General features: G+C 40.0%; 1 protein-coding gene across 1 annotated transcript in view; it reads left to right on the top strand.

The window, feature by feature from the left end:
- The window catches only part of RDX (radixin), a 42,736-nt gene extending 28,859 nt beyond the window's left edge, over window positions 1–13,877 (top strand). The window contains 4 exon segments of the mRNA XM_010165445.2: window positions 972–1,064; window positions 1,904–2,146; window positions 3,133–3,293; window positions 13,175–13,877. Of these exon segments, the coding sequence (XP_010163747.1) occupies window positions 972–1,064; window positions 1,904–2,146; window positions 3,133–3,293; window positions 13,175–13,211 (534 nt within the window). The 3' untranslated portion in view covers window positions 13,212–13,877.
- The last annotated feature ends 520 nt before the right edge of the window (window positions 13,878–14,397 follow it).

The raw sequence follows: 14,397 nt of genomic DNA, 5'->3' as shown, positions 1-14,397 counted from the left end.
GGGCAGCCTGTCCCAGTGCTCTGTCACCCTCACTGTAAAGAAGTTTTTCCTTAAGTTTGTCTGGAACCTTCAGTGTTCCAGTTTTTGCCCATTGCCCCTTGTCCTGTCACTGGGTACTCCAGAAAAGAGCCCAGCCCCATCCATTTGGTCCCCTCACTCCAGGTATTTATAGACATTGATAAGATCCCCTCTCAGTCTTGTCTTCTCCAGGCTGAAGAGTCCCAGCTCTCTCAGTGTCTCCTCATACGGGAGATGCTCCAGGGCCCTGATCACCTTTGTGGCCTCCACTGGGCTCTCCTTAGAAGATCCCTGTCATGCTGGAACTGAGGAGTCCAGAACTGGATGCAGTCCTCCAGATGTGGCCTCACCAGGGCAGAGTAGGGCGGGAGGATGGTGGTGGGGAGTTAGTGACACTGAGGGATTTTTTTTGTTTGCTTGCTTTCCTCCTCACCCCACCCTCTTTCCCGCATTTATAGAATGTGAGAAGATACTGTGAATCTAATTCAAGATTTGCACATAATAACTGAGAAAGGCATGAAAATAGCAGAAGAAATTACTTCTCAACTATAAAACAGCTGTTGATCTTCTGTAAACTTAGCGCACAATTCTGAAGGCAAGGTTTAGTTTAATAGTAGTGAGATTAGGATCCAGAATCATAATCTTATTAGTGGAACCATTGAAGTTGTATTAAACTGAAACAGCCCCAAATGCTAATTTGTAACTACAGCTCCCTCTTTCCCAGCAAGCTTTGGAAGTGCAGAAGACAAGCATTGTTTTTCTGGACTTATTTCCATCAGGCAAGAGTACCAATTCATTCCCTTTGTCATATTGTGCTTAAAATTTCTATTTTTAGCAGTTGGTGGATGGTAACTAACTATTTTCAAGTCGGATCACAGCAAAGACTCTGCTTTCTTCCACTGCAGAGCCAAAATTATACCAAATTAAAACTTTGGCTTCATTTTTTGTTTCAGGCAGCAGAACTTGCTGAATTCACTGCCAAGATTGCGCTTCTAGAGGAGGCCAAGAAAAAGAAAGAAGAGGAAGCCTCAGAATGGCAGCACAAAGTAATGAGCTCATGCTGTGTGAAGTCAGAACTTCAAAGAACCTAAGGGAGATGAGTGTGGAAATCCCACTGAAGTCCATGGGACTGAATGTTTCTGTTTCCCTTAGGCTTCGGAGAAGCCTTTCTTAAAAGGTTTTTGTTCTCCAGTCTACTGAAGCCAGACTATACTTCTATTTAATTATTTTTTTAATATTAAGTAGTCATGAAGGAGGGGGGGAAATTCTCATCACAAAGGTATGGTTAAAGATTTGAAATGGATTCCTTGTGTATGGTGATGAAATAATTGGAGCTTTGTGTTGGAAAAGAAAATACATCAGGAGGAAGATGTATAAAATAATGAGTCGTGGTGAAAAGATGAACCAGAACAGCAACAAAGGCATGTCACATGCAACTGGACAATAGATTAAAGCAAAATAGTATTTCTTCACAAAATCTGTAATTAGCTATGGGATGTTGTGAATACTAACTGTATGCACAGGTTCAAAAAGTGATTGAACAAATTCTTACAGTATAGGTTCTGGTTGAATATGAAATTTGAATACATCACCTTTGATTTGAGAAGTCTCTGAGCCTCATATTTTAGGAGGCTAGGAAAGTTGGAAAGCAATCAGTTTGATTGCCCTGTTTTCTCTTGTCAGCTGGAAATAGCTGATCTCTGGTACAGCTGGCTTTGAGTCATACCCTATATTTGTGTTTTACAATTTCCAGTGCATAAGCTAGTTGTGTCATTTATAAAGGACAGTTTCCAGGTGTCTGAAAACATCTCAGCTATTTATTTTTATTTTTCTTACTATTCATAAGTCATTCTAAAAGATGCTAAGTACTGTTTACTGTATTTAGGCTTTTGCAGCCCAAGAGGACTTGGAAAAGACCAAAGAAGAACTGAAATCTGTGATGTCTGCTCCTCCTCCGCCTCCTCCCCCACCAGTTATTCCTCCAACAGAGAATGAACATGATGAACATGATGAGAACAATGCTGAAGCCAGTGCAGAACTGTCTTCTGATGGTGTCATGAATCACAGGAGTGAGGAAGAACGGGTAACAGAAACACAGAAAAATGAACGTGTTAAGAAACAGCTCCAGGTAATGAAGATTCATAGTTGTGTCAACAGAATTCAGGCTTTGGTTTTCATTCTATATTTGTCAAAAAATCTCATTGAAATTATGGTGTGCCAAGGAAACAGCCTTTTTGTCATTTACTAGGTTTATTACTAATTTACCAACCGATATCATTCATAGTGTTGTAGAAGTGGAATAGGTAAAAAGATTGGATGCAAGATTGTGCTTTATAGCTTAAAAGTATTAGTATGTTGTTGCATTGGCCAGTAAACATTTCTAATGATTATCTAATGTCCAGGACACTGAATGTTTAAATGTAATGCTTTCCTTTCTCAATACTGAGATTCACTAAGTGATATGAACAGATGCTTGCTTAATAGTGTTTGTGTCTATTTGCAGTCATTCATAGACACTGTAGATGCAAAAACTGATATATGCCTGTTTTGGATTAATCTCATTTCCCTGAAATGGAACATTTCCTCCTAGAATTGTTTTACCCCTCCCAGTATAATAATCTATGTTAGTGGTAACCCTTTGCCTTGTTGTGAAATGCCCGTGTGGGAAGGAAACAGCAGAAATGGAAAGCCGCTTCTTTTTCTGGCAGCAATATCTTAGTAGCGTGTATGTGTAATATCCTTTCTTCTTGGCCAATCACTGAACAGGATCAGGGAGATAAACAAGAGCTGTCTTTAGTCAAGCAGAAATTTAAAAATAAGGTCATTCTCCTGCTTTGTCCTGCTGGCCCATTTCTTCCTGGATGTTGTGGTGTGAGGCCTTTTTTTTTTTGTTTGTTTGTTGCCCACACTCATGTAAGGGAACAATCCTATGCTCTCTCCTCTGCAGTCTTTCTGATAGACCTCACAACTTGAGGTTGTGAACAGCACAACGAGCATTTCATAGGTTGGCATTCAAGAAATCCTTATCCAAGTTGCAGAATAGTTGTTATCAGAAATTCCAGAATCCTTAAAAGATTAGTCAAAGCACTTAAATGCAAATATTTTATTCAACAGGCTTTAAGTTCTGAATTGGCTCAAGCCAGAGATGAAACCAAGAAAACACAAAATGATGTCCTTCATGCTGAGAACGTTAAAGCAGGCCGTGATAAGTACAAGACTCTTCGACAAATCCGACAAGGCAATACGAAGCAGCGTATTGATGAGTTTGAAGCAATGTGAGAGCTGTTATTTTGCATATATGTTCCTCGTAAAGCTGAACCACCAACAGAGAAAAAAGCAGGCCTTTGCAGATTTGATGGATTGCACCCCACTTTGCCAAAGCACTTAATACCAGTTTGACTACAGTGGCTAGAAGACCAATTTAGGGGAAGCTATTCAACAGTAAGGCAGTCTGTCATCCCTAGCTTTTTTGAGGGGGGGGTGTGGAGAATGGTAGCAATTTTTTCCCCATCATGTTTTCAGTTTCATTGTTTTGTATTTTTTTTCTTTGAAAACCAATGTTAAGTACTATAATGACTGACAAGTATATGTATTGCTTAAACATTAAGAAATAGAAAGAAGAATGGAACTGAACCTAAACTGGATAGGTACTATTTCAATATGAAGTTTGAAATTACATTTTTCAGTGTAGCTACACCACTAAGAGTTTGATATTGCTGACTTTCAGTTTTGTTTTTTTTCCCTCCCAAGTGAAATTCTTTGGTGTTTCATGTCCTGTCATCATTGATGGTTTTCTTTGCCTACCTGTTCACAAAGGTCTGGATGGCAGGTGGTAGTTCCAGGAAATATTTTTAAATGGAACACTACCTGTGGGCAGCATGTGGCTGCTGATAGGCTTGAATAAGTATTGCTTTTCCTAGGCGATTCTTTTAGATGTACAAAACGTTCTAATGCAGCAAAGAAAAAAAAAATACAAAGCTTCATGTGCTATTTGCTTGTAATTATTTTATTTGCAGTAGGGAGACCTGGACCTTTCTGGCAAGGGAGCATATGAAAACATCAGTCCCAGGGAGGGGACAGTATCCTACCTCACTACTATATACATGATGACTGGTCTTTCAAACACCATGAAAAAAATTGTTTAAATTGACTGTCACTACACAGTGATATCCTAGAATGCTAGGAGCCCTTACTCCTAGGATTTTGTTTTACTTTAAAGGTGGATTTATAGTGCTAAATACTGTCTAACTGCCTTTTGTTGAGCTTAAATTGTAAAAGCATCTTGTGTGTTTTAAAGCTGTAACCTGTCACTGGTATACTATCTCCTGGGAGGGGTGTAGGATGTGCATTTGAGGTAGTTTGGTTTTGGGTTTCCAAATACAAAATTAAAGTTCCCAGAATTTGAGTAAAAGTGTTTGTAGCTTCACTTTTCAGTGAAGCTAGTATTGTAATTGTCATATCTGATGTCAGATCATTGTTATTGAGTCCTTTCCCTCTTGAAAAGGACATCTGCTTTTTTGAGAAATTTGCTTAGAAATGACTTTACAGTTAATGTGGACTGCAGTTGTTCCTGCTGTTATAGTACCCTAGTAAATATCTACAGTGGAAGAACCCTGCTTTCTCTGAGGATGGTTCAGCTCTTTTCTGTTTGATATTATGCACTCATAAATTTACACTTGTCTATTAAAATTTGCCATTTTATTAAACATTTTTTTTTCATGCACAATAGGTTTAAATTTCTTATGAACAGTCCAACTAAGTTGTGGGGTTTTTTTATTATTTTGCGGAGTTAAAGGTTGGCTATGTGGGGTGACATCATGAAAATAAAATAAAGATACATTAATATATTTTTGGTTTGTGGGGCTAAACATACCTGGTTGACCTTGAAGACTGATGTGCAGATGGTGTGCACGTGCTTCAAAATGCTGCTTGGTGGAAGTTGGTGTTTCTACTTGCAGTGCATTGTAAGAACAATTTTTATTTCACAGGCTTCGTACACCGAAGCTGAAGCAAATTTCTGAAGTGTTGGAACAGTTTGCTATAGCAGGTGAAATACTGTGCTTCCAGTGAGTTTTCATTTTTCCCTGGAAAGCGTGCACTAACGCTGGTACATCAGTTTCAGTGTTGGGAAAAAATACCAGTAAAGTTTGCTGTTCATAAATCTACAATATATAGAGTAGGGCTAAATGGATTAGATCCGTTTATAAAGCAGTGTGATTTTTATTTTTTTTTTTCTAAACAACCAGGAACAACCATTTATAATAGGGATTTTCACAACGAACAAAGTGGTAATAGCTGCTGTCACCAGCAGTTGGGAACACTTACTGGTGCGGAAATACTAAGAATACATTTAATGATTACTTGGTGAAGTAATTTTCCACATGCTTTTTCCTTTAGCATCATGTTTTGTGTTGTACAATTAAGCTACAATTACATCTACTATTTTGGATAACATTCATTGGTTAACAATAAAGAGATACAGTTAATTTCTCTGAGGTCCATTGTTGTTATTTAACGCACTTTTTTCTGACAGCTTTGCTAAATGCACTGCAGTAGCCTTTTTTTCCAGACCAGTGTACCAGTTTTGATCATCTTTTGTTTCACACTCTGGTCAAAATGAAATTAAAAAAATCTTTTCTTTCAAACTGTGTCCCTAGAGAATGATACTCTACTTAAGCAATTATCACATACAGTTGGAAGGAAGCATTGGTGATTGTGAATTCAAAACAGGATGTGAATCATCAGGGCAAATTGGCTTTCTTGAGAACAGAGTGTAATTTGGCCACAGAAGAGCTCTCTGGGTAATGTAAGAACTTTCAATCACTGCCTACATATTGCTTAGCCCCAGGTTAAGTGAAATTTAGTTTAATAGGTCAATGTCTTCGTCACTGAGAAACCTTGACATGGTTCTTTGATACTGCACATTACAGTGGACAGTGCTGTCATATGTGTGCATGGCCATATGCTTTAGGTGAAGGCAATTAAGGGCTATTTCACCTATCCAGAGCACTTGGAGATGGCAAGAACAGTCCCATGTAAATAGGTACACAAATTGATCTGCTAAGCAGCTCTCATAAATTAGACCTCTCAGGTGACATTCTGTTCTATCTTGTGTTTGTTTGGCCTTGCCCTCAGTACAAGCACATGACCCTTTTTATTACTCTGTATGGCACAATTGCTGTGAGGAATTAACACGTGGGTACTTGATACTTTTAACTGTGCATATTTCTAGTTTCATACTTCTCTCTTCATGGAGCCCTTGCTGAAGTATTAGATTTGAGGTTTCTCATTTGGTAGAGAGCTTCTGCATAGGTATGTAACTTCAGAATATTGTGCTTGAAAGGGGAGGTAAGTGCTTTGAAAAGTTGTTGGGTTTTTGTTTTTTAAATACTCTCTTGAGGTGGAGAGAAAAAGATACAAAATAGTGCTGCTCTTTATAGGCCAGAACACCTTGATGTGAAGGCAGATAAGCTGTCTTGAAGCAGTCCCCTCTGCACGTCAAAACCTACATTTGCTGTTGGTTGTACTCTTTGAGTACATGTTTCTTGTATACTGTGTTTATTTTGTTCAAAACAGAATGAAATTCACATCTTCCTTTTTAAACCCAATTTGGAAAGCATTATTGTGCTTTTGCCTCTTCCTTAAAACACATTTGTAAGGGCTGTTCAGGTTACCCGCATAAGCACCTCTGAGGACAAAGGAGATTGGTTCAAAATGAAATATTTTAAGTTTCTGAGGAGAAAGTACCTCAAGTATGTTTTCTTAACTTTTTTTCTTTTTTTAAGAAAATAAATAGTTTAAAATCACTAGTTAAAACCTTTTGCTTTTGAAAGGGAACTCCTATACACGCATTTTCCATGTCTCTTCACATGTGGATTATCTAAAAAGCCTTGTTCTCCCCAAGACATCAGATTAGTTTCAAGAATTGAGGGTTTTTAACAGAGATGCTGTATCCTGGTGGGATGAGGTTGTTGATGCTAGTGTTCATAAAGATCCTTTCTGGGTAAAAATATCAACATATTTTGATTTTCTTAATCAAAAGCTTCCTTACAAAAGAATGGAGTTCGCTTAGTCATGGAAGTTGTCTCATACACATAATGTAATATATCTTGGGTGGGTGGTAATATTTTCCTGCAAATGTAGAAAGTGTCAATGGATCAGCATACAAACTGTGGCAATTTTTTTGACCCCCTCTCTTGTTTGTGCTTGGAGATGGGGAGTACCTGCCTCCCAGATAAAATGCTGCGCTGGCTGGTCAGCTGGGTGGGTGGCGTGGAGATGGTGGACACGTGCCAGGCAGTGTGTCCCTCTGCTCCGCTCCCGTGCAGCAGCTTTCCGCCCCACCCAACTGGTCTCAGGCATCTGAGTTTTATGTGACTGGCCCTTTTCCTGGTTTAGGGACCCAGTTAGCAGGAAGGAGCAGCTCAGGGCTGGAAATGATGGAGAATGGTGTAAGAGGAGTGAGAGAGGACTATAAGGGGGGGAAAACACCCAAAACCTTGTGGTGGGCTAGAATCCTTAACTGGCCCATTTATTCACTGGTGGTGAGGACTCCTTTTTAGTGTACTCCTGCAGCATCCATAAATTCGTTATGTGTGACCAGTAATTTGTTTAGCAAACTTAACAGCCAATTTGTTGGAGGGAGTTGTGCTTTTCATTTCATAGAGCTGAGCCCAGATCTATAGGCTATAGCCAGTTATCTGATTTATCTGACTATCAGTTATCTGATTTATATAGATCTATAACCAGTTTTCTGATTTTGTTTTGATTCATGGAGTCAATCACTTGTGTTCACTTTGCTGTTTGCAGACTCTTGAGTTGATAAATTACTCCTTCGGAGTACAGCTAGGTAAACTTTGACTTGTTTTACTTTTTCTCCCTTCACTGCACAGAGATTGCTGACACATCAAATGTGTATGTTTCATTTAATGCAAATAAAGTGGACTCACGAAAGCCTAAAAAACTTCCTCCCAAATGTCCAATCCAAACCCATCAAATTTCCTCATGAGAAGAGACCACAATATTTGCAGCAGTACCTGCAATAGTTTAGATATCCAGGAAGAGACAGATTATACCCACATAGCTCATAGTTCAGGGAAAGATGAAGTTAGCAAAGGCAAATGGAGCATTTGGAATTGCTGGGATTCCATTAGGTGTTTATATTGGCTTTTGTAAATGATGTGTCAGAGTGTTTCTGTTCACAGCAGTGGGCTTTAGGCAGCAGAAGAAATGAGGGGAGATGGAAATGCACATCAAAGGAGGCGGCCTGGTTGGTGCAACTATTCCTAATACACCTCTGTGTAAGAGTTAATGTTCCCCGTGCTCTGGATAAGTGGATCAGGTGAAAGGAGATCAAGCTCAGAGGTAGGACAATTGTGTTGCTGCTTTTTGCTTGTTTGGGGTTTTTTGTTTGTTTGTTTGCTTTTAAGCTACCTTATTTACAGGAGAGGAGTTGCCATTATCCGAGTATTTAGCTGAAGGCTTTTGGAAAGCCTGCTGCCCAGCACTGAAAGGTCTTGCAGTTCTTAAGGCCATGTGTACCCAGACTGGCCTCTGTATTACAGCTTGCTAAATTTCAGCAGAAGACATCCTCTGATGTCTGCTAGTCTGATAATTCTGCCTTGGAGCATTTCTGCCTTGACAGGGTAAGAGTTGTGTGCATGCCCAGTTCTAGCTGCCCTATTGCTTGTCCCAGCAATGCCAACCCATGTGTACCCATGCACGGTGGCAGTGGCGTGACAGGCTCTGCGAGCACATATGCTGAACGCTGTGGGATCTCATATCAAGTCTGCGGCTCCCTGTGGCCTCAGCTTTCACGCTTCCTATTCACCCTTCATTTCTTCCTTAAACTTGATACAGTATTTAACTTCTTAATGTATAACTTCAGTAATGCTGTACTAAACTGAGCTTCCAGTAAATAGTTGACTATTCTCTCAAATGTTTTCTTAAAATACCTTATACTGATGAGTTGAAACAGTCTGGCTTTACTTTTATTTAAGCAGCACTTCTGAGCAATTAGTAATCTCTGTGAATATGGTAATTGCAGTCGTATTGCCAGAGAGAAATTCACTTGCATCAGGGCTCAAGCTGAAAACTTTTCTGCCAAGTGCACTTCAATCTTCGACAGACTAAGTTGAGAATATGCAGGTGACATCCAGCACATACAGACCAGTCTGTCCTGCCGCCGCCTTTATTGCTGGGAACAAATTCATGTACGTTTGAGTGAGCAGATGCAGTGTTTAGGCGTTTGGGACAGGATGGCGAACTTGTTCACACATCAGAAAAATTTCTAGAAATGATAAGGAACCTTCATATCACTGATCTGCACTTCTGCTGTATGTTTCCTGTCCTTGATAGTTTTTCTTCAGTTCAATTCATATTTGGAATTCTTGGGTCTCTTCTTTTGTGAACAGTATTTCAGACGTCTGTCTCGCTGCTCAGAGCCCATTGTACTTCTCTGTACCATTTGAAAACACGGCTCTTCCTCTTTCTTCTTTTGCATTTGGGATCTTACAGGGTTGGTTTCAACAAAGCTGGGTAACTCATCATATTTAAATTTAGAACTATTACTGCTACTCTTGTAACAAACTCTGGATTAATTTTGACTACATGTTCTCTTTTCAGGCAGGCATAGTATGTGTCACTTTAAAGAAGAAATAACTATAAATGAGTTAATAATTGCTGGTAGCATTCTGGAGAACAGAAAGATGTCAGAAAACAAGTGTGTTATTGCATGCAGAAAACTAGGGAAGATCTGAATTGCAGTGTTTATACCCACGAGGTTCAACTTGGAGCCTAGCCCTAGTCACACACACAAGGGAGCGCATGGGAGAGAAATTCTGTGCTTTCGTTCTGTAGCTTATCTGTCTGGCTGGACTATGCAGGAGAAAGCACTGGAACAGGATGGCTGTGCTCGCTCCAACAGCAGAGCCATCGAGCACAATGGCACGGTGCTATGGCTTTGCTTTTCTCCACGACAGTTGTCCTGCATGTAAAAATAATAAAAAGAAAAAAATATGAAATAGTTGGTTTTTTTTCCTGTGGATCCTTATTTAAAAGGTTATATTGAAAGGTTATTTGAAGGGCTGAGGGAGCTGAGTCTCTTTAGCTTGGAGAAGAGGGGACTGAGGGGAGACCTCATTAATGTTTATAATTATGTAAAGGGCGAATGTCATGAGGATGGAGCCAGGCTCTTCTCAGTGATGCCCAATGATAGGACAAGGGGCAATGGGTAGAAGCTGGAACACGGGAGGTTCCGCTTGAACTTGAGAAGGAACTTTACAGTGAGGGTGACAGAGCACTGGAACAGGCTGCCCAGTGAGGTTGTGGAGTCTCCTTCTCTGGAGACATTCAAGACCCGCCTGGACGCCTTCCTGTGTGATCTCATTTAGGTTCCTGCTCTGGCAGGGGGGTTGGACTAGATGATCTTTCAAGGTCCCTTCCAATCCCTGACATTCTGTGATTCTGTGTGATTCTGTGATATTCCTGCCTGGCTTTGAACCTCGTCTGCTGGTCACCCTGGTAAAAGCTGCAGTCCTCTCTAGCATGAGCACAGGTTTCTTTGAGGAGTTACCCATCCATCTGCACTGACCTTAAGAAGCAGTGACAGGTGTTCGGGGCAAAGATCTTTAACCTGTCTGTTCATTTCTGTATGGGGTCATGAAAAGAAATTGTAGAGAACCTTCTTTCTAGCAGTGGCTTCTGTATGCTTTGGGTGGCCCTTTTCATATGTGTTTCTCCCAGTCTTTGAACTGGTTCTTCTCACCTTACCTTACTGCTGTTGTGGGGTTTTTTTTTGTCCTTGCTAGTGTGTCACGGCATTTATTTCATCTGAAGAACAGATTTCAGTTTAGATCATTTAGAGTTTTAATGCAATTCAATAACTTTGTTTCAGTATGAGAATGCAAATTAAGACAGGGAAGGAAGATGTTGCATAATTGTTAGATTAAAAACATTGTGCGGGGAAAAAAAGTTTAAGCCCTAAGTCTTACTGAAAGAAAGACGTTGCATTAGCTGACTGCTGAGGCGCCGGGGTGGGAACGAGAGGCAGACAGCTACATATGGCAAGGCAGACTTCTTCTCAAACTAAATTTATGGTAGCAAAGTACTGTGGTAAAATTCCCCAGGCTTCTTATTTATTTATTTATTGACATTTGCTGGATTCTTTAGAGAGCACTGGAGAAGAGAAAGCTGTATGTTTCTTTCTTCAGCCATCCTTCCTTTAATTACTTCTGTTATGGGCTTACTCTGCCCATTTAAGAGTGAAACTGCCTTTTTCCTCCCCAGTGATTTTGTAAAATTGTGTTTTGCCTGTGACACTGCAACTAGCTTTGCAATCTGGAACTTAATGGATGAAACTATTTCCGAGAGAAAGTATAATTTGCTTTGTGTTTAACTGAGCTTGATAATTTATACATATATATATACGCACATATATAAAAATATGTATATATAGCATAGTTAAGCTGGAGATTTCTAATATAGTATGTGGCATCAGGCCTTGTAATGGCTGTATTAATAAGTAGCAACTTGTGTATTTCACTTTATTATATAAACTTTGATCTTGAATAGTTTTAGAAATCAAGCTTTTTAAAGCTAATTGTGTTTAAAAACTTATTTTAAAAATCTCACGGCATAGAGTGGGTATGGTTCAGCTTTGTCCTTGATACCAAAATCGGTTGTATTTACCTGCGTGTTTGTTTTTATCCTCCTGCAAAAGCCGGTTGTTTCTGGGGTTCTCTTAGTACCAGGAAACATCTCACTGGTTTCAGTGGTACCTTCCCAGTCTGCAGTTTCACTCACTCCCAGAAGCCTGTTTCTCCTCCCCACCCCTGGCCAGGAATTGCTGTTAGACTGCTGAAACACCACGGTGGTTTTAGTACTTCTAAATCTTAACCACACATCTTATTTGCTTATGTTCAAGCTCTGGAAGTTCCCACTGACTTTTTGTGCCAGAAAATTATTTGTAAGGGAAACAAACAGGCTGTGGTATAAAATTTGACGTGACGTTCCTACGTGTTACAAGCTGTAGCTGCACTCGTAAATGTAAAAAAGTGCTATTGAGGGCTTCCTACTTTTGAATTGCAGCTCATTCCCTGTGCCTGTTGAATGACAAAGTGAATCTGGTAATTAAGTCTTTTTCCTGATTCCTTTTGAATAAAATTGTGATTTATTACTACTTACAGCTGAAGCGTTTCTCTAAAACAATCAGAATGAGTGGTTCGTACTATAGGAAGGCTCAATCTAAAATACTGATTGTTCTTTGCCTATTCATAATATAATATGAGGAAGTCATTCTCTAAAAGGAAAACATTTTTCAAACCACTTCAGCAATGAATTTTCATAGAAATCAACATGAAAATATACATTTTTGAAATGTACTTTCACTCAAGTAAATTTTGACTCATAAAAATTTCCACCAGAGAACTTTAAACTTTAGGAAAGAAATAAATTTGAGAGCGATAATTTATGCTGTCCTCATCTTTTCTCCAAAAGGCTCATGCAAGGCAACGAACTGAATAAACTAAACCCCAGAGTCATACAGCAAATGGCACGTGTGCTGTGCTAAAAAGAAGAGATGTCTGAAAAATCATATTGGCTGTGATTGAATGTTCTACAAATATGTCCTATATTTGGTGTATTTATGCACAAAGCATCTTATTTCAGCCACCTTTGGGAGCAGTTCTAACAGTCTTACCCACGTCGCACTCAACTGTGGTTTCTGTCATCTGCATCAGCAAATTAGCCCTTTAAAACTGCTCCCTGGGTGGATTTTAGGTTAGATTCTTTATAATGCTAAAATTTGCCATCAAAACTACCTAATATGTGCAAGAATTTGACTCTGGAATAGAAGAGTAGTCAAAGAGAGTTGGAGCTGCTCTTCATGGTGAAAGTCAATGAAGACGGGTTCCAGTGTCCTTGGGGGGCCTTGTCCCCAAGAACCATGTGTTTCTTAAATTGTTCTTTTCTGGTGCTCCCTCATTCTGCTGACATTTGGACAAAATTCAGCTGGAAGTTAAATTCAGGAATTTGATACTTTTCAGAACAGTTACAGGGAGCGAAGCATGGCTCTTATGATGTTGCTGCATAATTCTGTTGTTTCTCTTTAGTATCCTTTTGCTAAATCTGCTTGATCTCTCTGTGTCTTTTTGTGCAGGTTACAAAAGTACGATCTCTTGCAGCCCTTAGGATAGGAACAAGGTAAAGATCAGCAGAAGACCTGGGCTCTGCCAAGGCCTGACATTGCACTTCTGTAAATCTGGACAGTTTACAGCGCTTTAAATTAGGTGCTGCCTGGTCTGTGAAGAGTTTTCTGGAAGGACCAGGAAGTGCTGTTACAACATTTCATTAATGTTTGTTCTCTCATGGCCTCTCTGAATCTTTCCTTTGTTGTCTTTTCCCAGGAGAAAATGAGCCTTTTGAAGTATTTAAGCTGTTGTTCTTCCCAGAAAGACAGGAAATGATACTAATATGTTAATCTTGAACATGCAATGGGACGTGTTAGAGTGAACGGTGATGTGACCCTTCAAAGTGCTCGGAGATCTTGTAGGCTTTGCCCACAAAATGATGTAGTGTGGGAAGCCTGACTATATCCAGCCTGGGTCCAGCGAAATGAGAGTAGATACTTTCCAAGTTTTATTGGTTTTCTACACCATTTTGAATAGCCTTGATGATACATGAGTAGCGTCAGATGATTTTCTAATGTAAAACTCCCAGTTGAATATGTCTGTACATACATTACCAGTGTAAGCACCCGGTGCTCCTTGCCTTTTTGTACGCTACTAGGATGTGCATACTGTGTACACGTAACTGCCTTGACTTGTGCACCCTGCACAAAAGCCTGAATAAATGGGTTTTAATGTTAATCCAAAGAATCACTATTCATTTGGTGATCAGTGTTGCTTATTGCGAGACTGTACCATTTTTTTTTTTCATTTCTCTGAGTAGTTTAATTCATTTTGTGGCACCAATCCAAAGTGGGATTTCCAGTTTGTGCTGTGATCAGATAAGCCTTGGGAGGCTGGATTTGCAAAGAGTGGATTGCTCTTGAAGGAAAAGATGGGAGCTGGTAATTGAGTAGATGGACACCTGAATTATTCCCAAATTCAGCTAGCATCCCCTGGGAGTATACCAAACCTTGAAAACATTTGTGTTCCTCGCAGTGCTTTCCTGCACAGTGACCTCCTGCATTGGGAACTGTGCAGGTAGGTCCAACAGAGGACTTAGACCTGAAACTATTACCTGATAACTGCCCAACGAGGGAATTGCCTCTGTGCTCGCTGCTGTGCCTCCTGTGAGCAGCCACCGCTGCCTGTGGGGAGCAGCCCTCAGGAAGGATGGTCCAGGGGGCTTTCCAGCCTGGCAGGCCTTGGGGCCATG

Source organism: Antrostomus carolinensis, unplaced genomic scaffold, assembly GCF_000700745.2.
Source record: "Antrostomus carolinensis isolate BGI_N321 unplaced genomic scaffold, ASM70074v2 scaffold14033, whole genome shotgun sequence".
Taxonomy (NCBI): Eukaryota; Metazoa; Chordata; class Aves; order Caprimulgiformes; family Caprimulgidae; genus Antrostomus; species Antrostomus carolinensis.
Note: the sequence above shows the minus strand (reverse complement) of the source record. Positions and strands in the feature narration are given on the sequence as shown.